Source organism: Drosophila suzukii, chromosome X (genome assembly GCF_043229965.1).
Source record: "Drosophila suzukii chromosome X, CBGP_Dsuzu_IsoJpt1.0, whole genome shotgun sequence".
Classification (NCBI taxonomy): Eukaryota; Metazoa; Arthropoda; class Insecta; order Diptera; family Drosophilidae; genus Drosophila; species Drosophila suzukii.
Window position 1 is genome coordinate 5129639 of NC_092084.1, and position 22569 is coordinate 5152207.

General features: G+C 44.2%; 2 protein-coding genes across 3 annotated transcripts in view; both read right to left on the reverse strand.

The window, feature by feature from the left end:
- Position 1: 1 nt before the first annotated feature.
- The window catches only part of pigs (pickled eggs), a 55419-nt gene continuing 32851 nt past the window's right edge, over positions 2-22569 (reverse strand). For both annotated transcript variants that reach the window (XM_017081554.4, XM_017081555.4), the window contains exons 4-10: positions 8903-9099; positions 8678-8796; positions 8293-8585; positions 5136-5243; positions 4868-5064; positions 3854-4554; positions 2-3705 (exon numbers count right to left, since the gene is read on the reverse strand). In XM_017081554.4, the coding sequence (XP_016937043.2) occupies positions 2495-3705; positions 3854-4554; positions 4868-5064; positions 5136-5243; positions 8293-8585; positions 8678-8796; positions 8903-9099 (2826 nt within the window). In that variant the 3' untranslated portion in view covers positions 2-2494. The remainder of the gene's footprint in view (positions 3706-3853; positions 4555-4867; positions 5065-5135; positions 5244-8292; positions 8586-8677; positions 8797-8902; positions 9100-22569) is intronic.
- LOC108014921 (putative ATP-dependent RNA helicase CG14443) lies at positions 15419-21105 on the reverse strand. The gene has a single exon (XM_065867798.2). The coding sequence runs from the start codon at positions 20684-20686 to the stop codon at positions 18419-18421; it is 2268 nt and encodes a 755-aa protein (XP_065723870.2). The 5' UTR covers positions 20687-21105; the 3' UTR covers positions 15419-18418.

Here is a 22569-nt window from a genome sequence, read left to right on the forward strand (position 1 = left end):
CTTGTTTGTTGGTTTTCATTATATATATTTGTATATAGGCTTTTATTAATTAAATTCTTGTGATTAAAATCAATTATGCTGCTGTTCGCTTAGAGTACACCCTTGCGGTCTAATCTATTCCATTTGTAATAGTTAGTTTGCTTTCGAAATGAATTGATAATTACACTTTAGCTGTATTTAAAATACACTTTATATGTTATGCGATAGATATCCGAATATATTATATGCAATGCGATGCGATGCGATGCTCATCATGGCCAGCGCTCGAGAACCCGTGGTGCAATATCCTCCTCTGTTCGCCCGATTTGCTATCAACCTTTTGGCATGCAAATCGATTGGATTACTTAATTCTCTATAATTGTAACTACACCACGGGTCAGGTGTGTATGTGTGTGGGTGTTTTTGTCTATGTGTGTGTCTGTGTATTGGAACAATTTAATTGTTAAACAATTAATCATTAATTATTTTGGTTGCGATCTCTCTCGCCACTTCGATTCTATACATAAATTGGTATCATTTGGTGTACAATAAAAAGCTGAAGAACGCAACTTAAATTCAAATAGAAATTATACAAAAAGAAATTAAAAAAAAAAATACAAAATGAAACTGATTAAGGTATCGACAGACTGAACATTAAGGCCGATTTTACGAGTACATAATAACTATACAACATGGGGGCAATTGGACAAACACAATTTACAATCTATATATGTAACTGCATGATCATAGGTACGATGTACTAAACTATATGTTAACATTGCTAAAGCTAAAGAAAAAAAAAAGATAATCATATGTGTTTTATAATAGTAGAAATTTTAAGGGTTCTGATAATTATGCTATGGTTCGTTCGTTCGCTCTACGATGCCGTTTACTTTATAACGATATCCTTCTGCCCCATCAAAAGCTATAGTTTCTCAGTTATTTTCCTTTTTTTGTGACCGTTTTTCTTGTTTTGTGTTGTATTTTTTTATGTGTGTCATATAAGTATTCTCGGCAGGAACAGTGCGTTCTAGATCTGTTATAGAATCACTTCCATTATAGGTTAAGATCATTAAATTCGAACTAAACTGCCCATAACTTCGGGAACGCACTGTATCCCTTGTGTGGTGTGTGTTTTTTTGGTGGTGCAGGTTTGTGGTTTTGAAGAGCGTGATTTTGGAGTTCCCAGACCAAGGAGCACCCACTTATCGAAGGTGTTTGCGGGGCGTTCGCTTCATTTCCTAGCTATGCTTGCTATATCCCTAACCGAATCCACTCTTTCTTGTATATATATAGCTATACTGTAAAAGTCGAGTTGTCTAAAAGCTATTCATCCATCCAGATCCCACGATCTCTGCCGGTTCCTCTGATCAAGCGTACAAAAATAAATGTATTCTGCTTCGCTACATATCGAATCTGAAGAATTTGGTTGGCTTTACTTTAAAAATTTCTAGAAAACTATGTATGCGCCCTCTATGTGTTTGCGATCGTGTGTGTGGTGTGCTTATGCTTTTAAATAGATATATTTGATATTGTTTTGCTTTCGTGTAGATTTAAAATTCCTGTTCTAGGCCTAGGCAAAAAATTGTTTTAAAATTTTTACTCGAGTCTCAAATTTGGATTGTATATATGGTATATTCATTACCCTAGATCAGCACAGATCGAAGCGAACTGGGGGCATCATAAAATTCACAATTAACCACATTTATACGCTAGCTTTAAATACAAATCAAATGCCTATTTTTGGTTACGGAAATGCTGTTATTTTATAAAGTCACAAAAATGAAAACTGTAAGATCTATTTGGAAATATAAAGTTTAAGGAAATTGGAGCCTGCGTATTAGCGTAGTATATTAAGTGGTTATACGGAAAGAGTGTTGATAACGTAGAGAGCTTACATAACGACGATTATAGGGGGTTCGTTATAGTTGAAAGTTATAGTTTAAGAAAAGGTTGCTCAGATAGAGAGTTGTTTATAAGGGGGATATGCTTTGGGGTCTCTGGCTGCTAGGGACTCTGACCTGACTGTCTATGAGGCAGTTTCAGTTTTGCTTTCTTCACTCGACATTTTGATCGATCCTGATTCTGATTTGGGTTTCCTATAGCTATGGCTTTCCCTTGGATTTCCTATTGGAGTGGGGTCACTTCCTATACTTTGTCTTTTGAGATGGTTTCCTTAATGCTTCTCCATTTTCATTCCCAACTTTAATCGGACTATCTTTTGGGCTTAAATCTTTAATTGGATGATCTGATTCTTCTCCCAGATTCTTCTCTTCTGATTCTTGATCTCTTCTCTGCTCTTCACGCACACACACACGCCGTAGCAGCAGCAGACAATTCCAGCTTGGCTTTAACCCTATCTTATACATATGTATGTACTACCCCCGATCCCCAAGTCATTTGACTCCTTCACTTCCTTGTCGCCTGCTTGCTCCTCTGCTCGCTTGGAGGCTTTTCAGAAAACCCTCGACTTGGCTTGGAAACGGACCTGGACGCTTGGCGTCCTCCGGCGCTGCTAGTAAAGCTCTGTATGATGGCGTACTGGCGCCGGGATCTTGGACATGCCCCTCTCCCGCCTGGGCGATACCACACTGGATGATCCAGCTCCGGTTCCTGCTCCCCCCGCATTCGAGTTGTTGCTCTCGCAGGAACTGGCGGCGGAGCTCCGCTTGGATCGTGCCTTGGCTGGAGGAGAACAGCTCTCCGATCGCTCCAGATTCCCGTTGCTGTGCACCCAGGCCGTGGTGAAGTCCTCGTAGACCGGTGTCTTCTTGCCATTGCTGTTGATCTTATTGGCCGCTGCTGTTCCTCCTGCCTTCGCTTGGTTACCAGCCGCATAGCGCGACAGTAGCGACTTCATCTTCTCCAGAATTTGAGCATCGTTCTTGGCGCTGCTGGCCGCCTCTAGGAGTTGTTGGGCCAGCGGTGAGGAGGCGTGATTCTTCACAGGCGACGTGGTCAGCGAACTGGTGCAGCCGGGTGCTCCACTTCTCACCCGCCGGCCATTGCTGTCGTAGAGGATTTGCGAGGAGCGTGCCTTGCCGTTGCGCTCAAAGGATCCTGCTGCTGCTGCAGTTCCATTTGTGGGTGGCGCCACAAAAGTGTCGGCGGTGCAGGGAGGTCTCCTCTTTGGTGCTCCAGTTGCTCGTCCGCTCCACGTATTGGTGACATCCCGCACCATGGGCAATTGGGTGGCTTGACGTGATCGGGGCGGCGCCACCGGTGTGGGCGTGGCTCCCGTGGAGTTGCGCGTTCGCACGGATCGATAGACCGGTTGTTTGCGGCTAAAAGCCGGAGCCGGTAATCCCGATCGGCTGCTCAAATCCTGCAGACTTCCGCCGGCACCGCCACAGGTACTATTATCGATGCTCCGGCGACGACGCTGCGCCAGCGGAGAGCGAGGAATCTTGCTGAGATTGGGTGCCTGAAGTCCCGCAGCAGGAGCCACCGATTGATCCTCGGTTTTGGCCATGTCCACGGTGATCTCGTCGTCGGTGATGAAGACCCCGGATTGCTCGAACTTGTCGTTTAGCTTGTGGGCCACGCTGAGGATAGCCGGCAGGGATTGTGGCCCATCGCACACCGAGTAGTCCTCGTGCTCCTCGTGCTCACGGTCATGGCCATTTAGATCCACCTCTTCCAGAATGTCTACGGCTGTCTTCTCATCGGATGTCGGCTCATCGGAGGGCGAGATCTGCGAGTCGCTGGAGGTCTGGTCAAGACGCGCTGCAAAATAAATACTCAAATTTATTTTTCTATCTTAAATAATTTAAAATAGATTTTGAAAAATGTATTGCTTCGATACGCGGCTATCGGAATTTTATCGAAACGAGTATCAATGGTACCCATAGATGGTGCACGATCTGGAACTCACCATTGCTTTCAGCGTCCTCAATGGAAGCCTGACTGTGGAGGGACTCGCGTTTCTGAGCTCCGGACTGGATGACGCCCAGGCTGCGGTAGCCCTCATCGCTGATCTCACTGCCGTTGTCGCTGATATTCTCGAATTTGTTGGCGCCACCCTGCTCCGCCGCAGCCGCCGCTGCCGCTGCCCCCGATCCTCCTGATCCTGATCCTCCTCCTGCTGCCGACCCGACTGCAGATCCGCTATTCGCCTCCTCCATGGAGGAGCAACTGTATCCAGGCAGGGATTTCGGACCACTGCTGTACGAATCCAAGGAGCTCTGTTTCTTGCGCATATCGATCAAACGGCGAGGACTCGGCGACATGGATCGCCTGGCCAAACTGGGCGATCCGAGCAACTGACCGCCAGTGGATTCTGTGATGACTGTATGGCTGGAACCCGTTGCGTATGCACTGCCTCCTGCTCCTCCATTCGTCTGCTGATTGAGAAACTTGCGCTGCGGTGTCGGACTGCGACTGCGGTACTTTCCCGAGTTCGGCGAAAGACTGTGACCGTTCTGGAGCGGCGGAGGCGTTGCCACACCCACACCCAATCCTGTTCCTGCTACTGATGAGGATCCTGTTCCACTGGCCGATCCCGCGCCCACCATTGTTCCTGGTCCCCCATTGCAATTGGGGCTATTGAAAACCCGACGAGCTGCTGGCGGTGACCTGGAAAAATAATAATCGGGATTTAAGTTTCGATAGATTCAAACAATTCCAGTGATCATACCGATAAACATTGTTTAATCGATAAATTCACTACTAGAAGTTGGATTTTATGTGAAATTAGGGATCACTGAAAATCGGATGCAAAACAATGTCATAAAATCCGACGCCTATTCATTACTAATTTAAAGATGTTCCAATTTTTTTTATAGAAGGTCCATAAGGAATTTATTTATCGATGTTTTAAGGTTTTGAAAACCATAAATTTAAGCTCTGAAAAATTGTAGATCCTAAGATGTCAAGGAAAAGGACTCACCTCTCGAATATCACCTGTGCCTTGTGGAGCTCAATGCCGTTGCTGGGGTTGTGGTTCGGCGACTGGCGAGGAACTAGGCGGGCGGCCACGGAGCTGCGATGTTGGGCACGGCAGCGGCATGGATCGTGCTTGTCCAGATAGTGGGATAACGTGTCCCAACCGCCTCCGACGCGCACCATCACGTGGGAACGAAGGATCTGTAAGTTCAAATCCCATAAAGCCGGGTTAATTAGGGGCAAATGTCACTTTGGGTTCAAAAATAACTCACCCGCACAAAGATAAGAACTTTGGTGTCGCCAATACGATACTTGCCCTCGGACACTCTGACCATGGGAAACTGCGAGGGGCATGTGCACTTCTCCACAAGATCCCTGACCTGTGAAAGGAATATAGAAAAAATATATATCGTTACTAAAATATTTCATAACAAACTTAAACAAATCTTTAAAGCCACAATTGATCATAAATAATAATGATAGCTCTCATTAAAAATGATAAAATGACTTTTAAAGCATTTGATTAGTCCATAACAGTCCATTACTCGATAAATGGATTTCAACAATGACCATATAAATGAGTAATGATGACAGGCACACACTTTGTGAGTGCAATTAATTGATTTAATTAGCATTTATCTGTATCACTATGTACGTCGATGGCTAATCAAGTGGAAAAGGTGAGACTCTCTATAATATCATAGCCTCCCAATGTTCTCAGTGGCACTGTACTAACTCCGCGAGATCTGAAGCCCAAGACTCTTGACTCCAAGTGTCCAAACCCCTCGGCTTCCTTTTCCCCCTCGGTTGACCCCTAGCATTGCATAAGCCTGACCCGATCAGTTCCCCGACTTCCTAACTCCCTGACTTCTGCAGTGGCAGTTTGCAGTTGCAGTTGCAGTTTGCCCAAGAAAGAGGGGAGAAGGTGGAGGAGCAGAAGGAGCAGAGCGACGAGCATCGGGGTCACCAAATAGTTTTTCACTGCATAAATTCACGCGCTGCCATTGTCCAACAAACAAATGATCCGCAGGGGCGGCGGATCGAGTGGATCGAGTGAATCGAGGGGCCCGGAGGGGCTACCCTTGCCCTAGGGAGCCGGGCCATGGGATCCGTGGCAAGACCAGTCAGCATCGGCTTCACCATCAGCAGTCCGTCCCAGCGGGCGGCGGCAGACAAACAAATGACGACTTGGCCTGGCCTGTCTTTGGGTCTGATTCTCCACTCGCAGAAACTCGATGGTGATGTGGCAAATAAAGGGTTCTTGGGTTGTATGTTCAAGTGTTTTGATTCCATTCCTTGAAATCCTCATATTTTCTGTCAGATATTTCGATGTTTCGGACGTATTGCAGAAAGGTGACCTCGATTTCGAAGTGTTGTATCTTTAAAAGTTAGAAATTTAATTTTCGTTCTCCCTATTTATATATTTTTTTTCATTTTCGACACCTTTTCAGAATGGTGACCCAAAGTTGAATTTCTGGAGCTCACAATTGTAGCAATTTAGTCTTGATTTCGGGCTTGTTGTTGTCCCATTTTCATGAGGATATTTTCTAGACCCAAATGATTTCCAGTGTAATATTGTTTCTGGCCCTGGCCACAACCCCACCTCCATCTCCATCCTCCAGCAACTTGGTCTCCCCGTCTGCGAGTCGAACCCATTGCTACTGTAGTTTGTGGCAGCTTGGAGCTGAGCAGCAACGCATTGGCACCTTTGAACTTTTGCAACTCCTTCTGGGATGGGATGCGTGCTTAGGTGGAGCTGGAGATGGAGATGGAGCTACTACTCCAACTCCAACTCCATGGTGGCTCCCAGCTCCAAGCTGCAAGCTGCAAGCTGGAACCGACATGACAATAAATCTTTCGGTTGGTGGGGGTTGCAAGAGGAGGAGGAGGTGGAGGTGGGCCTGGGCCAGGCGATCCGCCAGCGATCTGCCAGAGATCGGGGATCGGCGTGACTCTGACGCATACGAGATTAGCTGGCCATGGATTGCGATGGGGATAGCGATGTGATCCTGGCCTAACCATAAATCGCATGCCACCAACTAGCCACCAACAGCAACTGGAGACCAGAAAGACAGACAGGCGGCTATGCGGACGTGCCAGCAGCTCCACAGCTCCACAGCTCCTCAGCTCCACAACTCCAGACTTTTAGAGTCGACAAATGATCGTGGCTTTTTCTTTCCATTTCTTTTTGTTTCGTTTCTGCTGTTGGTGGCACATCATTTGATTTTCGACAAGTTGTTGAGGCTATTTGCTGATTTGGCTGCTGCTGTTGCTGCTGTTGCTGCTGCTGCTGCACAAATTGATTGGCTGCCTCGGAGTGGATTTTTGGTGGCTGTGGAGAGGTAGGAGGAGGAGAGGGCCATGTCCATGTCCAGGTCCATGTCCCATCCATCCAGCGACCATCCATCCCCCAGCTGTCGAACATTGTTGCTGCTGTTGCTGTTGCTGTTGCTGTTGCTGCTGCTCATGTTGCTGTTGTCAATGTTGCTGGCGGCGTGAGGAAATGTTTGCATGGCTTTCATTAGTTTGGCCGTCAATGATTTTCCATTGCGCCTGACCAATCCTCATCCTTTGTGGCTTTGCTCACTGCTGTCGTCGTCACACTTGCAATTACATTGACAATTGCAATTGTTGTAATTGTTGTTGGCACATCGTCATCTTGTCAAATTAATTTGACATCTCAACATGGCAGCAGGCAAATCTGAAACAAAAAAAACCCTCATAATACCCAAAAAAAAAAACACAAAAAACCCCAAAGTCCCAGTTTCAATTGCTTCTGATTTGTTTTGGTATTGTTTTCGGCCCGCTTTTTTTTCGTAACTGGAAACTTAGCCATGGCTAAAAATGGACATGAGAAAACTAGAAACAACAGCAGCCCAACCAAAACAATAACAAACAAAATCGTGAGTTGGGTTAGCGCAAAACAAAAACAAACCAAAAAAAGGCTAAAATATAAAAGAGAAAACCCAAAGTGGACATTGGGAGTGGGACTGGGACACCGAAGGAACGCAAGCTCAGATGAAAAGCCCTGCGGGAAAATGGAAAACCAAAAGCGGAAAGATCTGATATCGGAAACCAAGTTGGCTCACTCAAATGCGATTGGGAGAGGCAAGAAGCCAGGCTTGTTCTGCCTCACAAACAGAGTTGGTCTCACTAATCTTCAAGAATTTAAGTGAATACTTATTTTTAGCAAGTCTAAGTAAAACTAGAGATGATCCCTCTAATTTACTTATATTTAATTAGTCTAAGAATCGCTAATTTGGGAGGCAAGACGTCAGGCTTATTCTGAGTCGTAAACCGAGTTGGTCTCACTATTCTTCAAGGATCTCAGTGACCACTTATTTTTAGCATGTCTAAGTAAAAATAGAGATGTTCTCTCTAATTTACATGTCCTAAATAGGCCTGATAAATCTGATCGGCTTTACTCACCATCTCGTCGAGGCTCTTCAGATCATTGGTGATTATCTGAGGCTGTGGGCCGTACATCAGCACTGGATTCTCATCGCCATCATCCTCGGTCTCCGAATCATCACTGTCATCATACAGATCCGTCTCCACTGTGGTGGTCGTTATTGTCGTCGTTGTGGCCGTACTATTTCCGGAGCTTATGGCCTCCGTTTGGGTTCCACTCTCCGAGGAGCCAACGCCATTGGCCTTGATGTCGGCGGCGATCTCTCGATCGATTTGTCGCTCCATTTGCACCAGCATGGGAGCCAACATGCCTGCAAGTGGTAATTGGATATAGCAGAAAATATTTATACATATGTATACTGAATATTTTCTGAGTTCTAATGGGATTGCCAGGGAAACTTACCAAATTTGGCGCCCCGACGTGCCACCTCCAAAAGGCACAGGATCACGTGCTTTTCGTTTTTGCGCATAATCAGATCATCCGTTTCGAACAGCAGGCACTCGATGATCTTTAGACTTTTTCTGTAAGGATTTTATGATATATTTAAAAAAGGAAAAATCAAGTATTTATTTCTTAGTAACATGAGGTGGTTTGAGGTTCTAAGAGACTCTAGGTTCTACAACTCACCTGCACCAGGTTATAAAGTTGGACACGTTGTCGCGGGCGAAGAAGGTGCCACTTTTGGCGGCCGGAAGGTAGTGGACGTTGCCCATGGCCAGAATTGGACCCGCCAGACCCGAGGTCATCGAGCGGGTCATCGATTTGTTGCGGGCCTGTCGCCGCGCCAGATAATCCTCCGCCGCCTGCCTCACATAATTCGCGTGCTGCAAGAAGAGTAACCAAGTGGAGGCATTAGTATTCGCATTAGCATTAGCATGAGATGATGCAGAAATTCCCAATGAGCACGGCAAATATTTCGCAGAGTGCGCCCGAGTGAAAGTCAAAAATACAAAACTAGAAAACGGTTTATTTTTAAGCTCCTAAAGAATTTAGCACGGCATTTTTAGGCTGTCCCCCCTGAAATCTCCTCGATCTTCGCCAATTTGCAACCTGCAATGGGCGTTGAACGATCAACGTCGCGACAATACTTGTGTTTTTTTTTCTCGTGTTTATTGTGGGGTTTTCTGGGGTGAACGGTATTTTAGGACAGGCGATTATTTCTTCCTGGAGGTGGACTAGTTCTGATACTACTTTTGCAGTGATTCTAATATTATATATATATTTCGTCATCATATACAGGTACTTCCCACATAATCCCCTTGATCCGTGCGCTATAATTTGCCATTGGCACATTTGACGTTTGGGGTTATGTCATCCGCAATCCGAATTCCCTGGTCCCAAAAAAAAAACAGAAAAACTTACGCTCCAATCCCATTCGGGGCGAAACAACAACTGCAATCGTGTCTCGACGTGTCATGCATTTCCATTTGCATCATTCCATATTCATTTATGCACATTTCGTTGTAATAATTTAATATTTAAACAATATTATTATTTCTGCTTCTTCCACCGCCTCTCTTCTTTTATGGATATCTGACAAATGCTTTATTTGGTGTTTATTGTTTCACCTTACCATAATACCCTAACCCCAAATAAGGGCAACAGAAACTGCAACAACTGCGGTGACGATGATGATGACGCTCCGCTGACGTTTGCATCTAAATATCTCAAGGAGGGCCAGAGGAGGTCAGGGGATCAAAATAAGATCGTGAACTATTGCAAATATGCATATCAGTGGGGAAGCTTCTGGGCTTAAATCATTGTATAATCAAACTAGTGTGAAATAGATAGCCATTCTGGTAATTGGAATTTAAAAATTTTGATAGTATGATATAGAATGGTATGATATAGTATCAATTCCATAGTTGTGCTTAATAGCATATATTTTCAACTTCTCTCAGGTTTTCTATATTACACACTAGGGCATTTATAGGTCGTTCTGCTTTGCACCTTCTTCACCTTTTCGGCATCCGCCTCTTTGGCTTCTTCTTCGGCTCTTATCATGCCGCTTGCAAGGTAAAGCTGCGACGCCCACAACCCATTTCGGCAACCCAGAGGCGTTAAATGCATCTCTCTCGCCCCGTCTCTTTCCCCGTCGACATCTCCGTCTCACTCGCACCACTCGAACAGAGGCGCGCTACCCACGAAGTTTGTTTGGGCCTTGGTTTCACTTTGGCCGCCAGCCTAGAACCGAAGTACAGTGAAGGGCACACTAATAGCATTTCGTATATTTTAACTATTTTGCAATAAGTTAATATAAAGACACCAGAAAGTTCTTAAGGTTTCTTAAGTTCTCTGGAGTAGGGCGATTGAATCTTATTTATTGTTAAAAAAATCCTTAAAACATCAATGGCACACCATCCAGAAATCATATAGATATTGGAAACATGAAGTATACAATTCCAAACCTTATGATCTTTACGATCTTAAGATAGGAAAGGAATGTAGCATAGTTCATTGGCACAAATGTAATTGAGATGATCCTAAGACCTACTTTTACTACTACTAGGATCAGAAATCTTAATACAAAATGCACAAATTTCTAATGTGATCTTTACGATCCTAAGATTAGAACAAAATGTAGCTTAGTTCGTCAGCACATAATCATAAACCTAGATCGTCCCAACACCTATTCTTTTCACCACTGCTGTGGGCTTACTGCAGCACCACCACTCCAGTGTTTGTTTGGCTTCTTCCTCTTCTGAATCCGAATCTGAATCCGAATCTGAATCCGAATAATGCATGCAGAGTGGTGCGCGACAGAGACGGACGCACATGCATATTTGATAATCGCAGCATCACATTTTCACTTTCGAAATTCGACATTCGACAGTTGACTGAGGCAAGAGGAGAAAGACCAGAAAGAAAGAGGGGGTGTAACGTCGTGGAAATGGAGATGGAAATGGTTATTATGACATCAAAACTTTCTTGCATCAACAACGGCGGCGAGCACGTGCCACTTGTTGTCGCTGTTGTTTTTGCTTTCCGTTGGTGGAGCAAGTGCAAGTGCAGGTTGCTATTGATAAATCGATATTGGGACACCGGAAAAAATAAATCAACCGCCGGCTATCACTTTTTTTAGTTCATATTTATCTTATCTGGCGTATAGTAAAACAAAAACCATTAGAGGAACTAGCTATTATGATTGGAAACGTATCGCAGGCAACAGTTTGGGGTCACCAAAATGCATCTTAAGCTTGCTATAACTTCATTATTTTAATTTGGTTCTAATATAATATACCTTTTGCAACTTCGAAATTGGGACAGCAATGAAAAGTTTAGATGATACGACACCACATGTGGGCTTTAATTTCCCTAAAACATTTTAAGATTGTTTCTTATCCATCTAACCCAGTGAACTGACTTCCACATCCGCATCCGCTCTTCAGAGTCAAGTGTCGAAGCAATTAACATGACTCTTCTTCTTTCGCTTCTTCTTCGTCTCCTTCTTATCCGTATGGTTCCCACTTCCTATCTTCTTCATTCTTTTTGTTCTTTGCGAAAAGAACTCTGAGTCGGAAAGAGATGGAAAGTGGGTCGACCTGTAGTCCACCGCCCACCTCCCACGTCACTCAATCTGGCCACGCCTCCTTCATATGGCAAATACGTGACGGCGATGCGGTAGACGAACGATAAGAAGAAGACAGCAAGGAGGCGGAAGAAGAAGAGGTACAGTAGAACTTTTATAAAGAAGTTACCATGCCTACTTAGCTAAAAGCCAAAATGTATCTTTGAATACGTGGAGTTAAAGTATGATTTTCTCACTACTTTTCTTTTTTCCTTTTTCTTGCAGCAATTTAAAGTAAGGAAACTTACACTTAAGGAAGCTTGACTGTAGGTGGTGTGCGCAAAAAAAAAGAGAGGGCGTTATTACAGGTACGTAACGTCACGTAATTAGCTTAGATTTTTCTCTACTTTTTTCTGCGCTTTTGCCTGTGCACAAAATGTATGTCAATATGGCGTTAATAACATTACATGACTACTAAAAGCTATTGCAAAAAAAGAGAAAAAAAAAGAAACCAACTGCAACAACAGAAATAAACTCTGTCGCATTATTTGTACCGTAACATTCGACGACGTAAGCCAGTGCAAAAAGCGTTTTTTGCTTCCGCAAAAGGCAAATTAAATAAAACAAAATTAAAGCGCGCCGAAATAACAGCAGCAGCCAAATAATAAATAAAATGACATTGCAAAAAATACGCGCAAAAAACAGTGGAGCCTCTATAGCTCGAACTTTTGTAGGTTCTTCAAAGTCAAATTTCAATGTCATTTCATCAAAGATCAATACTAAATATCATAAGAGTTAAAGAGCTTGAAATTAAAAGCTTTTAAGAGTTATGTGAATTATAGTATAGATTAGGGGCTAGATTTTTTTATAATAAGTATGGTTTGGTATGGCATTTAAAAAAAAAACTGAAGCACCTCTATAGCTAAAACTCTTATAGGTTATTAAATTTCAATATCATTTCATTAAAGATCAATATTACAAATCATAACATAAAGAGTTGGAATTTTAAAGGAATTTTAAAATTAATAATAGTATAGTTGAGTGGCTAAACATTTTCTTTTAATATGTATGTTTTTAAATAGGAACATTTCGATTTTTTTTATATGAAAAAGAGTTATAAGGGAATCTTTACTGTACTCCACAATTGTTGATTTTTGCAATTACACGGACGCATTTGTGACTCCTCCAGAGTGCCAAAGACAGGGGTTTCTAGAGAGCGGGGGAAGTTTGCCAAGCGGATTTGCCGCCGTTTCAACTGTTACTTTGTTATTCGGCTGTTGTTATTATATTTTTTTGTCGCTGATTGCCATCGATTGGCCCCACACACACAGCAGACAATAAGCCGCAAACTGGGGAGCTCAATCAAATTCACAAAACTGTCCGCGGCCCATTCAAAATCATATTTCAAACGCCGTTCCATCGGCGGCTTTGTCTCTTTGGGTTCAAGGTTCTCCCATGGCGATGACTTCCTACCCACAATCGTATTGCCTATATGGCTTTGGCAATGATAGATCGATCGATTCGCTTGCAAATGATTTCTGCACAACGGAGCTCAGGTAACAGGTAACAAACAATGATCGATCTATCGATCTCCTCCTCACCGAGATCTCTCCAAGATTCAAGATCCGAGATCCGCTGAGTTGGGCTCACCTGCTCGGAGGTCTTTTGATCTTGGTAACGGTATTTCCATAATACCCATAGAAGGCGTTCTTGCTGGCTATTTTGTTTTGTTTTTTTGTTTTCCATTTCTGCTTTTTGTGGCCCAAAGTTTATTGCACTGTGTATGTGTGTGGGAAAAAGTTTGAGCGACCCTGACGATTGGCAATTTCGATAGAGCTCTGCAGAATCGATGAGATCACTCAGAATTAGCGATTGTCGATGACGATAGCCAAAGCATAGCTGAACGAAACAAACTTAGAAGCTACGACTTCCGCTTGACTTCAAGCCAAATGGCACTGGAAATGAAAATGGCAATAATGGCAACAAGTGTGTGCTCTGGAAATCCGAGTAGCTCCAATCCAATTAACCCAGTAACGGGGGCTATTGTTTGCCTTTCGCAACCATATTTTGAGACAATCAAGTAATACTTTTCACTGATTTCACGGGAAAAATATTTCGCTAGCTATTGAAAAAAAAACAAAAACATATCTTTCCCATTAGTTTTTTTTTTTTTCTCAACTTCACAAACAAATTATAAAAACGGCTTTCAATGGCTTGTAATTATTTGTGAAATCGATGGGGATGAGAGTACACATTATATAAATGTTACATCATACAATATAAGCATAAACATCAGAATGATTAACAATTTTAATAATCTAATTTATTGTATTCCTTTTATTTAATTTCCAGTTTTGGAGATCTGCTTCCAAACGGTTTAATTAAATAAATCACCCCCTTTTTGGCTTAATTTCTTGAAAATTAGCAGGGTTACTTCCCCAAATGGGCCAAAACGATCAGGTTGTTAATGACCAAGTTAATTTGGGGGAATGCTCTATAAGGTCAGGGGAAATGCTTCTGTATGAAATTACAGCTGTCTGAGGCAGAATTAACTATTTACGATTCTTGGGCTGAGACATTTGGGTGAAACAAAAGAAAGACACGGCAACAGCATAGCTAGATGGGCATTTGGATATGGCCAAAAGTGGCAGAATTCGATGCCAAAGCCCCCCCCCCCCCCCCCCTACAAAATAGAAAACAAAAAATAAACCGAACCAAACCGAACTGGTTTTGCTGTTGTTGTCGGCCAAAGCCAAAACGAATTTTGAATGTGGGTGAAGTTGTTAAAAATGTGGCAAACGCAATCGAGGTTAGCTAGAGCTATGGCTATACCGAGAACCCCCCTCCCTTTCCCACAATGATCCAATGTACCTACTTGGCGCATATTTAGTTATAAACTTGAATTTAGACTCTGGCCAAATTAGAGCCGATCTATGTGCGAGTCGAGAGTCGACTATGCCCCCAAAGTGAGAGCGAGACTGACAAAATACAGCGCACTGGCCAGTTGCAAAAAAAGATACATATAGTGTACAGATTCAGATGGATTTACAGAGATGGAGATACAAAGATACAGAAATAGTAACAGAAACAGAAAACAGAGTCCGACTCAGAACAAGCCACAAATGTCGAGATCTGTTTGTCGCGCTTGTCCAATTTGTCCGATTTGGTGTGTTTCCTGTTTCGAATTGCCAAAATCGAAAGAGAGACACGAGAAAAGCATTACGAATTTGATGTTTGCCAAAGATTTTAATGACTGATCCACTAAGGAAGGCTGAGCTTACACATTGCTGCGATCTTATAACTGATTATTATATATACTCTATTATTATATATTACTCTAATCCTAATCTCTAAAAATTAGCTTCTGTTTAAGTTCTTTGATAATAAAATATGGAAAACTACGAAATTTATATATCCCTAGAAACTTATCAAACTAACACATTTGGTCAGCCCAATGTTCTGATCTTACTGCAATTGATATTAAAAGGTATTGTATAATCGTATGTTAGTAAATTTTTTACCTTTACAAAAATCTAGCTTTTGATTGAGCTCTTTGATAATAAAATATAAAAAGCTTAGAAATTGTATCTTCAACGTATTTATATACTCGTATCTTTAGCAACTGATCCTTGTTGCAATCAACTTTGAGGATCTTCGGCTTATGGATTGATTTCATAATTTGTATTCCGTCTTTTAGGAGAGGACCTCCAACAGAATTGAGTGATAGCCATGGGGAAATCTCTCCTCGACTGGCTCACGATCGTGGCGCTTCCGTTTTGACTGAGATCCTTATCGCCATTTGGCAATGAGTGAGTCACCCGGTTACCGCATTGACCGGCTCGTTTTCTCCAATGGATCACGGACCCCGGATCACGAAAGCCCCTTTAACGTACACAGAGATCATCACGGACGAATTATGGTGCGTGCTGGGGATGGAAATGGGCATTGGGGATCTGGGGGATCGGGGAATCGGGTATTTCGGGGACTCGGGGGGATCTTCGCCATGCGGATCGTGCAAATTGCCTGGCCATGCCGGTCTATTTGGCTATTTGTCCACTTTCGGTGGGGGCAGCATTTGCCGTGTGTGTGTAAATACGGAACATATGTAAATATTAATTTTATTAAGCAAACGTGACTGCAAGATCTCGGAGCGACTTGGGGTTTGGGCTATGGCTATGGCTATTGGAGTTTTAAGGCTTTTGGACTTGGCACATTGACGTCGCTGACACGACAACAAACTGTGTGTTTGCTTTTCATATTTGGCTTTTCAATTCACAATATTTGTGCTGGCAAAAGTAGTGTGTTTCTTTTGTTTCGGGATTGTTTTTTGGTTTTTTTTTTTTCTGATTTTCGGATTTTGTTATCGTTTTTTTTTTCTTTTTTGGACTGACAAAAGTTGGCAGTTGCCATCACTCACGCATCCCGTGCGTGGGAACCTTCTGAGGGGGGGACTGGTGGGAGTGGGTGGCGGCCTTGTCTTTGAAGTGGAGGTCCGCCGGATACAAATGGAGTGGATGGCATACGTGCCTGCTTATCGTTATCGCTGTAACGGTCTTTTTATTGTTTGTGGTCGGGTAAAAGCACATACAGTGTGACCAGATCAGGTAAAGATGAGTTAAATTACCAAGAAATGGTACAGTCACTACAAAGAACTTTATAAATTAGCTTATCGATTGATAAATAACCTTAAACTTTAATGACAAGGATCACTATCTTAAATTTAAATGCCTTTGATTATACACTTTAAACGTATAATTTATATATATTTCCAACGCCATTCCCACTGTGTAAAATTAACATAATCACATATATCGAATCCTAATCATTATATATACTTTTTTGGAATGCATATCTTTGCATATCCCATTTTAAGTGAACTCCCATTTCTAGAAACACTTTTCGCAATCAAAAACCGCGATGACTCAGCGCAATCGATCGATTGCTGTATCGATTGCCTTTTTCGGACCACAACCCACCAACTCCACCCCCTCATTGCTGACCTTTGCGGTTCTAAATTTGGAAACAGTGCAGTTACGATCGTGAGTGATTTCGTGGCTTGTGCTGGTCACGCTTTTTCTGCCATCCCTAGAATGGTCATTTGCAGTTGGGAAAAATCAACTGCGAACTGGGGGAAAAAAAACTCCCAACTGCCAACTGCAAAATGCAACTCACACCCCTCGAAAGATCTCAAATTAGTCAGCGACACTCCATAAATCAGGCACACTCATAGTAACCGAAGGAAAACAATCGAGCTCCAGCTCCAGGTCCCCAGGTTCCATGTCCCCATGTCCAGTTCCACTTGGGACAGCTGCCAATGTCTCGGGGTCCAAGCGATTAGCATACAATTTGTGGGGGGCGGAGTGTGGGGTTAGCACTCGCGGCCATAAATAATAATCGCTAGGGGTCTTTGGCTCGCAGTCCCCGGGAGTTCGGAGTTAAGAGTTAAAAGAGTTAGGAGTTTCGGGCTGCCAGTTGGTTCCCGTTCCCGATCCCGATCCCGTCTGCCAGTTGTCGATACAAATTGCACCGTTAATAAAGTCAAAATCGGATTAGACACGGCCCGCCGCCCCCTTTTTTATATATATATAATGTATTTCTTTTTTACAAAACTCAGCTGCAAGCCAAGCCACCTGTGATATCTGTCGGTGATATAGCCGCGATATGCACGTACAACCCCTTCACACCCCAATCAGGCTGGCGAACAGCCCACCCGATCGATTGGCCAGATATTTGATCTGGGCTGAAACTGAAATCAAATGGCCAACACAATAAATTCACCTCTAATGAATTTTGATTCATTTCCATTTGCTTTTGGCGCAAACAACTAAATAACTCCGGCAATCAATGGGCGAAGGGGGGCCTTATAGATAATATTGACCCATATATGTCAGACTCGAACGGTAGGCGAACCGGCAAATCGGTGACAGAAGCCAAATGATTCGATTCGAGATCTAGTTGGGTATTTATAATTTACCGAACTATTACAGATAGGAAACAGTTTATAGAATAGATTCCTAATGATTGGTATTAATACCTTTTAATGAGAATGATTATAAAATATCAATATTTATAACATACCAAACTATTTTGGATAGGAAATAAGTTGCAGAATGTATTCCCAATGGGAACTTTTATGAAATGCATAAGAGCCATTTCCAATAAAGTATCCAAAAAATATCTGAAAATTTCATTCTGACACTTGAAGTTTATTTTTCTCAGAAAACGAAGAATGCATTGGCCATATAAAGTGATAAGAAATGTTATATTACAAATATCGTGACGGGTTCAGACTGCATTATTTGAATATTGATGGGCTGCCGTGCATTTCTTTCTGCTCTTTACTTGCATAACGTCACGTCTTCTCCGCTCTGGATGCACAACTTTCTTCGGGGACGTGCAATCGCTGCCCCCCATTCGTCATTACCCATTTTTCAGAACCCCCGCCGATCTCCTGGGTTCCAGAATTCCAAAAAAACAAAACCGAACCCAACAACTCCCCATTTGGTATGCACTAACCAAGGTAATCGATAAACATTTATTGGGCTAACCCAGTATTTATAATAGTCTCTGACTGGGGTGGCATTTACCCATCAAAATGTTTGCTATCCATCGGATTGATTTGGCTTGGCTGGCTCTTAGTGATGGCGATTGGCATGATTGCCGCGACGAGGACGGTCGGAGCGGCGATTCTGGATGCGACGAACTCTATCCTTTGCCATCTGGAGGAGATGCGGCTCAACCACCTGCTTGTGCTCCTCGAGAAAGGCGACCAGAGTGTTGGAGAGCTTGAAGTTGGTTCTGGTGAAGAAGCTGATGACCTCGCAGCCCTGCGATACCGAGAGGCAGCCCGTTCTGGTCAGGCGCTGGACATAGCCCTCGACGGAGTTGGGCAAGTCGTAGTTGATCACATACTTGATGCCCGGCACGTCCAGTCCCCGCTGGGTCATGTCGGTGACCACAATGATGTTGTAGTGGCCGTTGCGAAAGGCACGGATGATGGCATCCCGTTCGGCGACAGTACGTCCGCCATGGAGGCCGGCGCAGGGCACAAAGACCTGAATGAAGGCCACCAGCTCGTCGACGCACCGCTGGCGCTCGGCATAGACCACCACCTTGCCGGGCGTGTCGCTCAGATCATAGATGGCCGTTAGCTCCTCCTTGAGCTGATGCGTCTTGCGGCTCGAATTGAGCACCACCACCCGCTGGCGGAGGCTCAGTAGTCCCTGGCTGGAATCGTCGGGATCACCCACGCGGATCAGGGTGTAGTTGCCCATGTACTTGCGGGCCATCCGCTGGAGATTGCGCGGCCACGATGATGAAGAGATGACGAACTGGGCCTGGGGACGCATCAGGCAGAGCAGGCGGCACAGCTGGCCCTCCAAGCCGACGTCAATCATGCGGTCTATGTCGTCGAGAACCACATAGGAGCAACGACCCAGGGCCATCTCCTGGCCATCTCCGGACATTATTTCCAGCAGGCGACCGGCCGTGAGCACCAGCAGCTCACAGTTGGTGGAGGCGTTCCACCAGACGCTGCCCGAGATGCACTGGCTCCGCAGCTCGTGCTGATTCGTGAAGGACTGTGCCTCCTTGTGGACCAAAATCGCTGCCTCCCGACAGTCCACCAAAACCAGGACAATCGGACCATCGTTGCGGCGTTGCGATAGATGCATCTTCTGGACTTTCATGATGCCCGGCAGCAGGTAGCCCAGTGTCTTGCCCGTTCCGGTGCCGGAGACCATCACCAGGTTGCTGCCCGACTGGGCCACCGGCCAGCTTTGGGCCTGGATGGGTGTGGGCGACTCGAAGCCACGGAGCTCCAGACGCCGGATTATGTTCTCGTCGAATCCGCTGCGGTGGAAATTCTGGACGGGCTTGGGAGCGCGTCGCGGATCGCAGCTGGCCAGGGAGATCTTGTGGCGTTGCCGGTACAGCTCCGATTCATTGTGCTCGCGATCTGCCGGGCACAGGATCCGTTTCCAGGGATTGCAAACAAGGCTCTTCAGCGGAGAACGACTCTTCTCGCGATTTTCGGTGGGCATCTTGCTCCTGCAAGAATCGAAAACGCGTTGGGGGCTGCGGCTTCTCAGCGGAGAACGACTCTTCTGGAAATTACCGGGCGGAGTCCTGCTCCTCCAACGCTTATAAAATCGTTGGGGACTGCGGTTCCCCAACGGAGAACGACTCTTCTGGCGATTTTCGGCGGGAGTCCTGCTCCTCCAACGCCTGACAATGCGCTGGGGACTGCGGCTCCTCAGCGGAGAACGACTCTTCTGGCGACCTTTGGCGGGAGCCCTGCTTCTCCAAGAATTGAAAACGCGCTGGGGACTGCGGCGTCTGGACGGAGAACGAGTTATACGGGGATTTTCAAAGGGACCTCTTTTCCAAGGATTAATAATCCGTGGACGACTGCTGCTCTTGCGGCTTGGGGAACTTTTCCTGCGGCTCGGGGAACGACTTTTGCCTGGATTTTTAGGGGGGGTGCTTTCCCAGGAATTTGAAATAAGTTCGGGACTCGGCTCAAGACTCAGCGAGTCACTCTTCTTTTTCTTTTCTAAATATGAAGAACTGGCCACCGAACCGGACTGCGATCCAGAGCTGGAGGATTTTGAACGTCCGGAACGCGGGGAACTTGATTCCGAGCTGGAAGAGCTGGATTCCGAGCTGGATGAGCTTGATGACTTGGAACGCCCACGGAACCGAGTATTCTGCTTTTCATCCTTGCCCGGCGCAACTTTTTCGCCAGATTTCTTTGGCGAACGTTTAAGTTCTTGGTGGATTTTCACGACCTTGTTCTCTTTCTCCACTAACACATCGTCTTTAATCTTTTTCATCGCCAGTTTTTCACCTTTCTCGCACATTTTTGTAGAGCTCTTTCTCACAATTACTTTTCGGCAAGACATTGAAAATTTTCACTTGGCTAGTTAGCGAACTGTCAGCGAAAAAGGAGACAAGACAACTCTAGACTTTGGTGTTGGCCAACCTTATGTTAGTGTTGGAAAAAACAGTCTTTAGAAACTTACTCTCATAAAATACCATTTATTACTGCGATTTCGAGTTCTATACTGTTATTTTGAAGTGTTCTAAAATATCTGGTTGGTATACAATTATTTGTAAAAGATATTTAATATTTGTATGCATCGTGGTTCTTAATGTAATTTTTTATCGAGGGCATGCACTATGGTTATATTTAAAAATCCCAGTCCCTAGTAATCTAATGCATTTATAGTTCATGAGGACTTTTGTGATCTGGTTTTGGAAAAATACCTTCCGAAACTTACTCTCATAAAATACTATTTTCTACTGCAACTTTAAGTTCTATACTGAAGCACTGTAAAAGTTGGTAGATATTAGTTATTTTAATACCCATATATTAATATCATATACCAAAGTATGCAATGTTATGTTTTGTCCAGGGCTTGCCATATGGTTTTATTTAAAAAATCCCAGTTCTGTATTAATCTGATTCGTTTATAATATCACAAGGGGACTTTTATGGACTTCAATGTGTTTCGTTTCCCGAGTAGAGACTGTCCCAGTTCCGGACTGAGATACGGATACGAGTTCGGACTCCGCTGGCGGAAGTGCAGAGCTCTCTTGCCCAATCGAAAGACCCAAAAGAGAGCTGGGCACTATCTGCCCCCGTTGGGTTATCTATCTCCGTATAATTGGCGACTGTGTGAGTGTCTGGATGTGTGGTCAATTAAAAACATACGCTGGCTTTTTATCAAATTCAATTAGCCGACGACGAAAGCCAAACAAAGTGCCCAAAAAATTTCAAAAAAATAGCGGAAGACAGTCGGCAACAAAGTTGCTCAATGGGAATTGCTGAGGGGGATCAACAGCACTTTAAGAAATATACAAATAAAAAAGTATATAAAATGCATGCATAAACGAGGAGTTCTAACTATAGAAAATCCGTATAATTAACTAGATAAATTGGCAAGCAATTGGCTGTACAGATCGTTAAGGCAATTCGCTAATGATCGTCAGACAGCTAACGATCTCCTTTGGCTAATTGGCCCCCAGTACGTATGTACTGGGTGTGCCCCTCGCCCCGTTTTTGGACCACCCTTCGTTTAAAGTGGCCATCAAGTGGTAATTACGATCGTTGTTGGAACGATGAAGACATCAAATCGCACTGCATCGCCTCAGAACGGCTATGGCCATTGAAAGAGATTTGTTTTGGTTTAAGACCCCGAGACACTGAAACCCCAGCCCCAGAGACCCCCCTTCTCTTTCCCGGAGTTTCAATTAAAGTTCCATTAACGCTTCGCGACACACACAATTATCAAAAATTATATTTATGCTTATGACATTTCCGGCAGTTCCCCAATTCCCCGATTCCCCCTGATCTTTGGCCAGTGCAAAATTTATGCCCCCTGTCTGAGTCATTTCATTTATTTCGAGACAGCGCAGACAGAAGATCAAAGCAACTTCATGATTATGCTGCACGCATATCCATCACCATATCGAGCACTCGCCTCGGGGTGGAGTTGTCTATGGGTCCATGGGATCCATTGGGGAATCGGGGAACGGGGGCTATATCCGAGATCCAAGATCCCAGATCCGAGGTGAGGTGTGTGTGCGCAGGTGAGGCTCTGGCTGACGGGATCGCTGTGTGTGGCTACAGTGGTTAGGGGAGTGGATAATCGGCACTAGCCGTATGAAGAGAGCATTACCGTCCTCACTTATCCAGCCTAACCAAGCCCACAAAAATTGTTGATATGTGGACAGCTTCGATAAAAGGAGATTCTTGTTGGAAACAAAATAAAAAACCACTTTT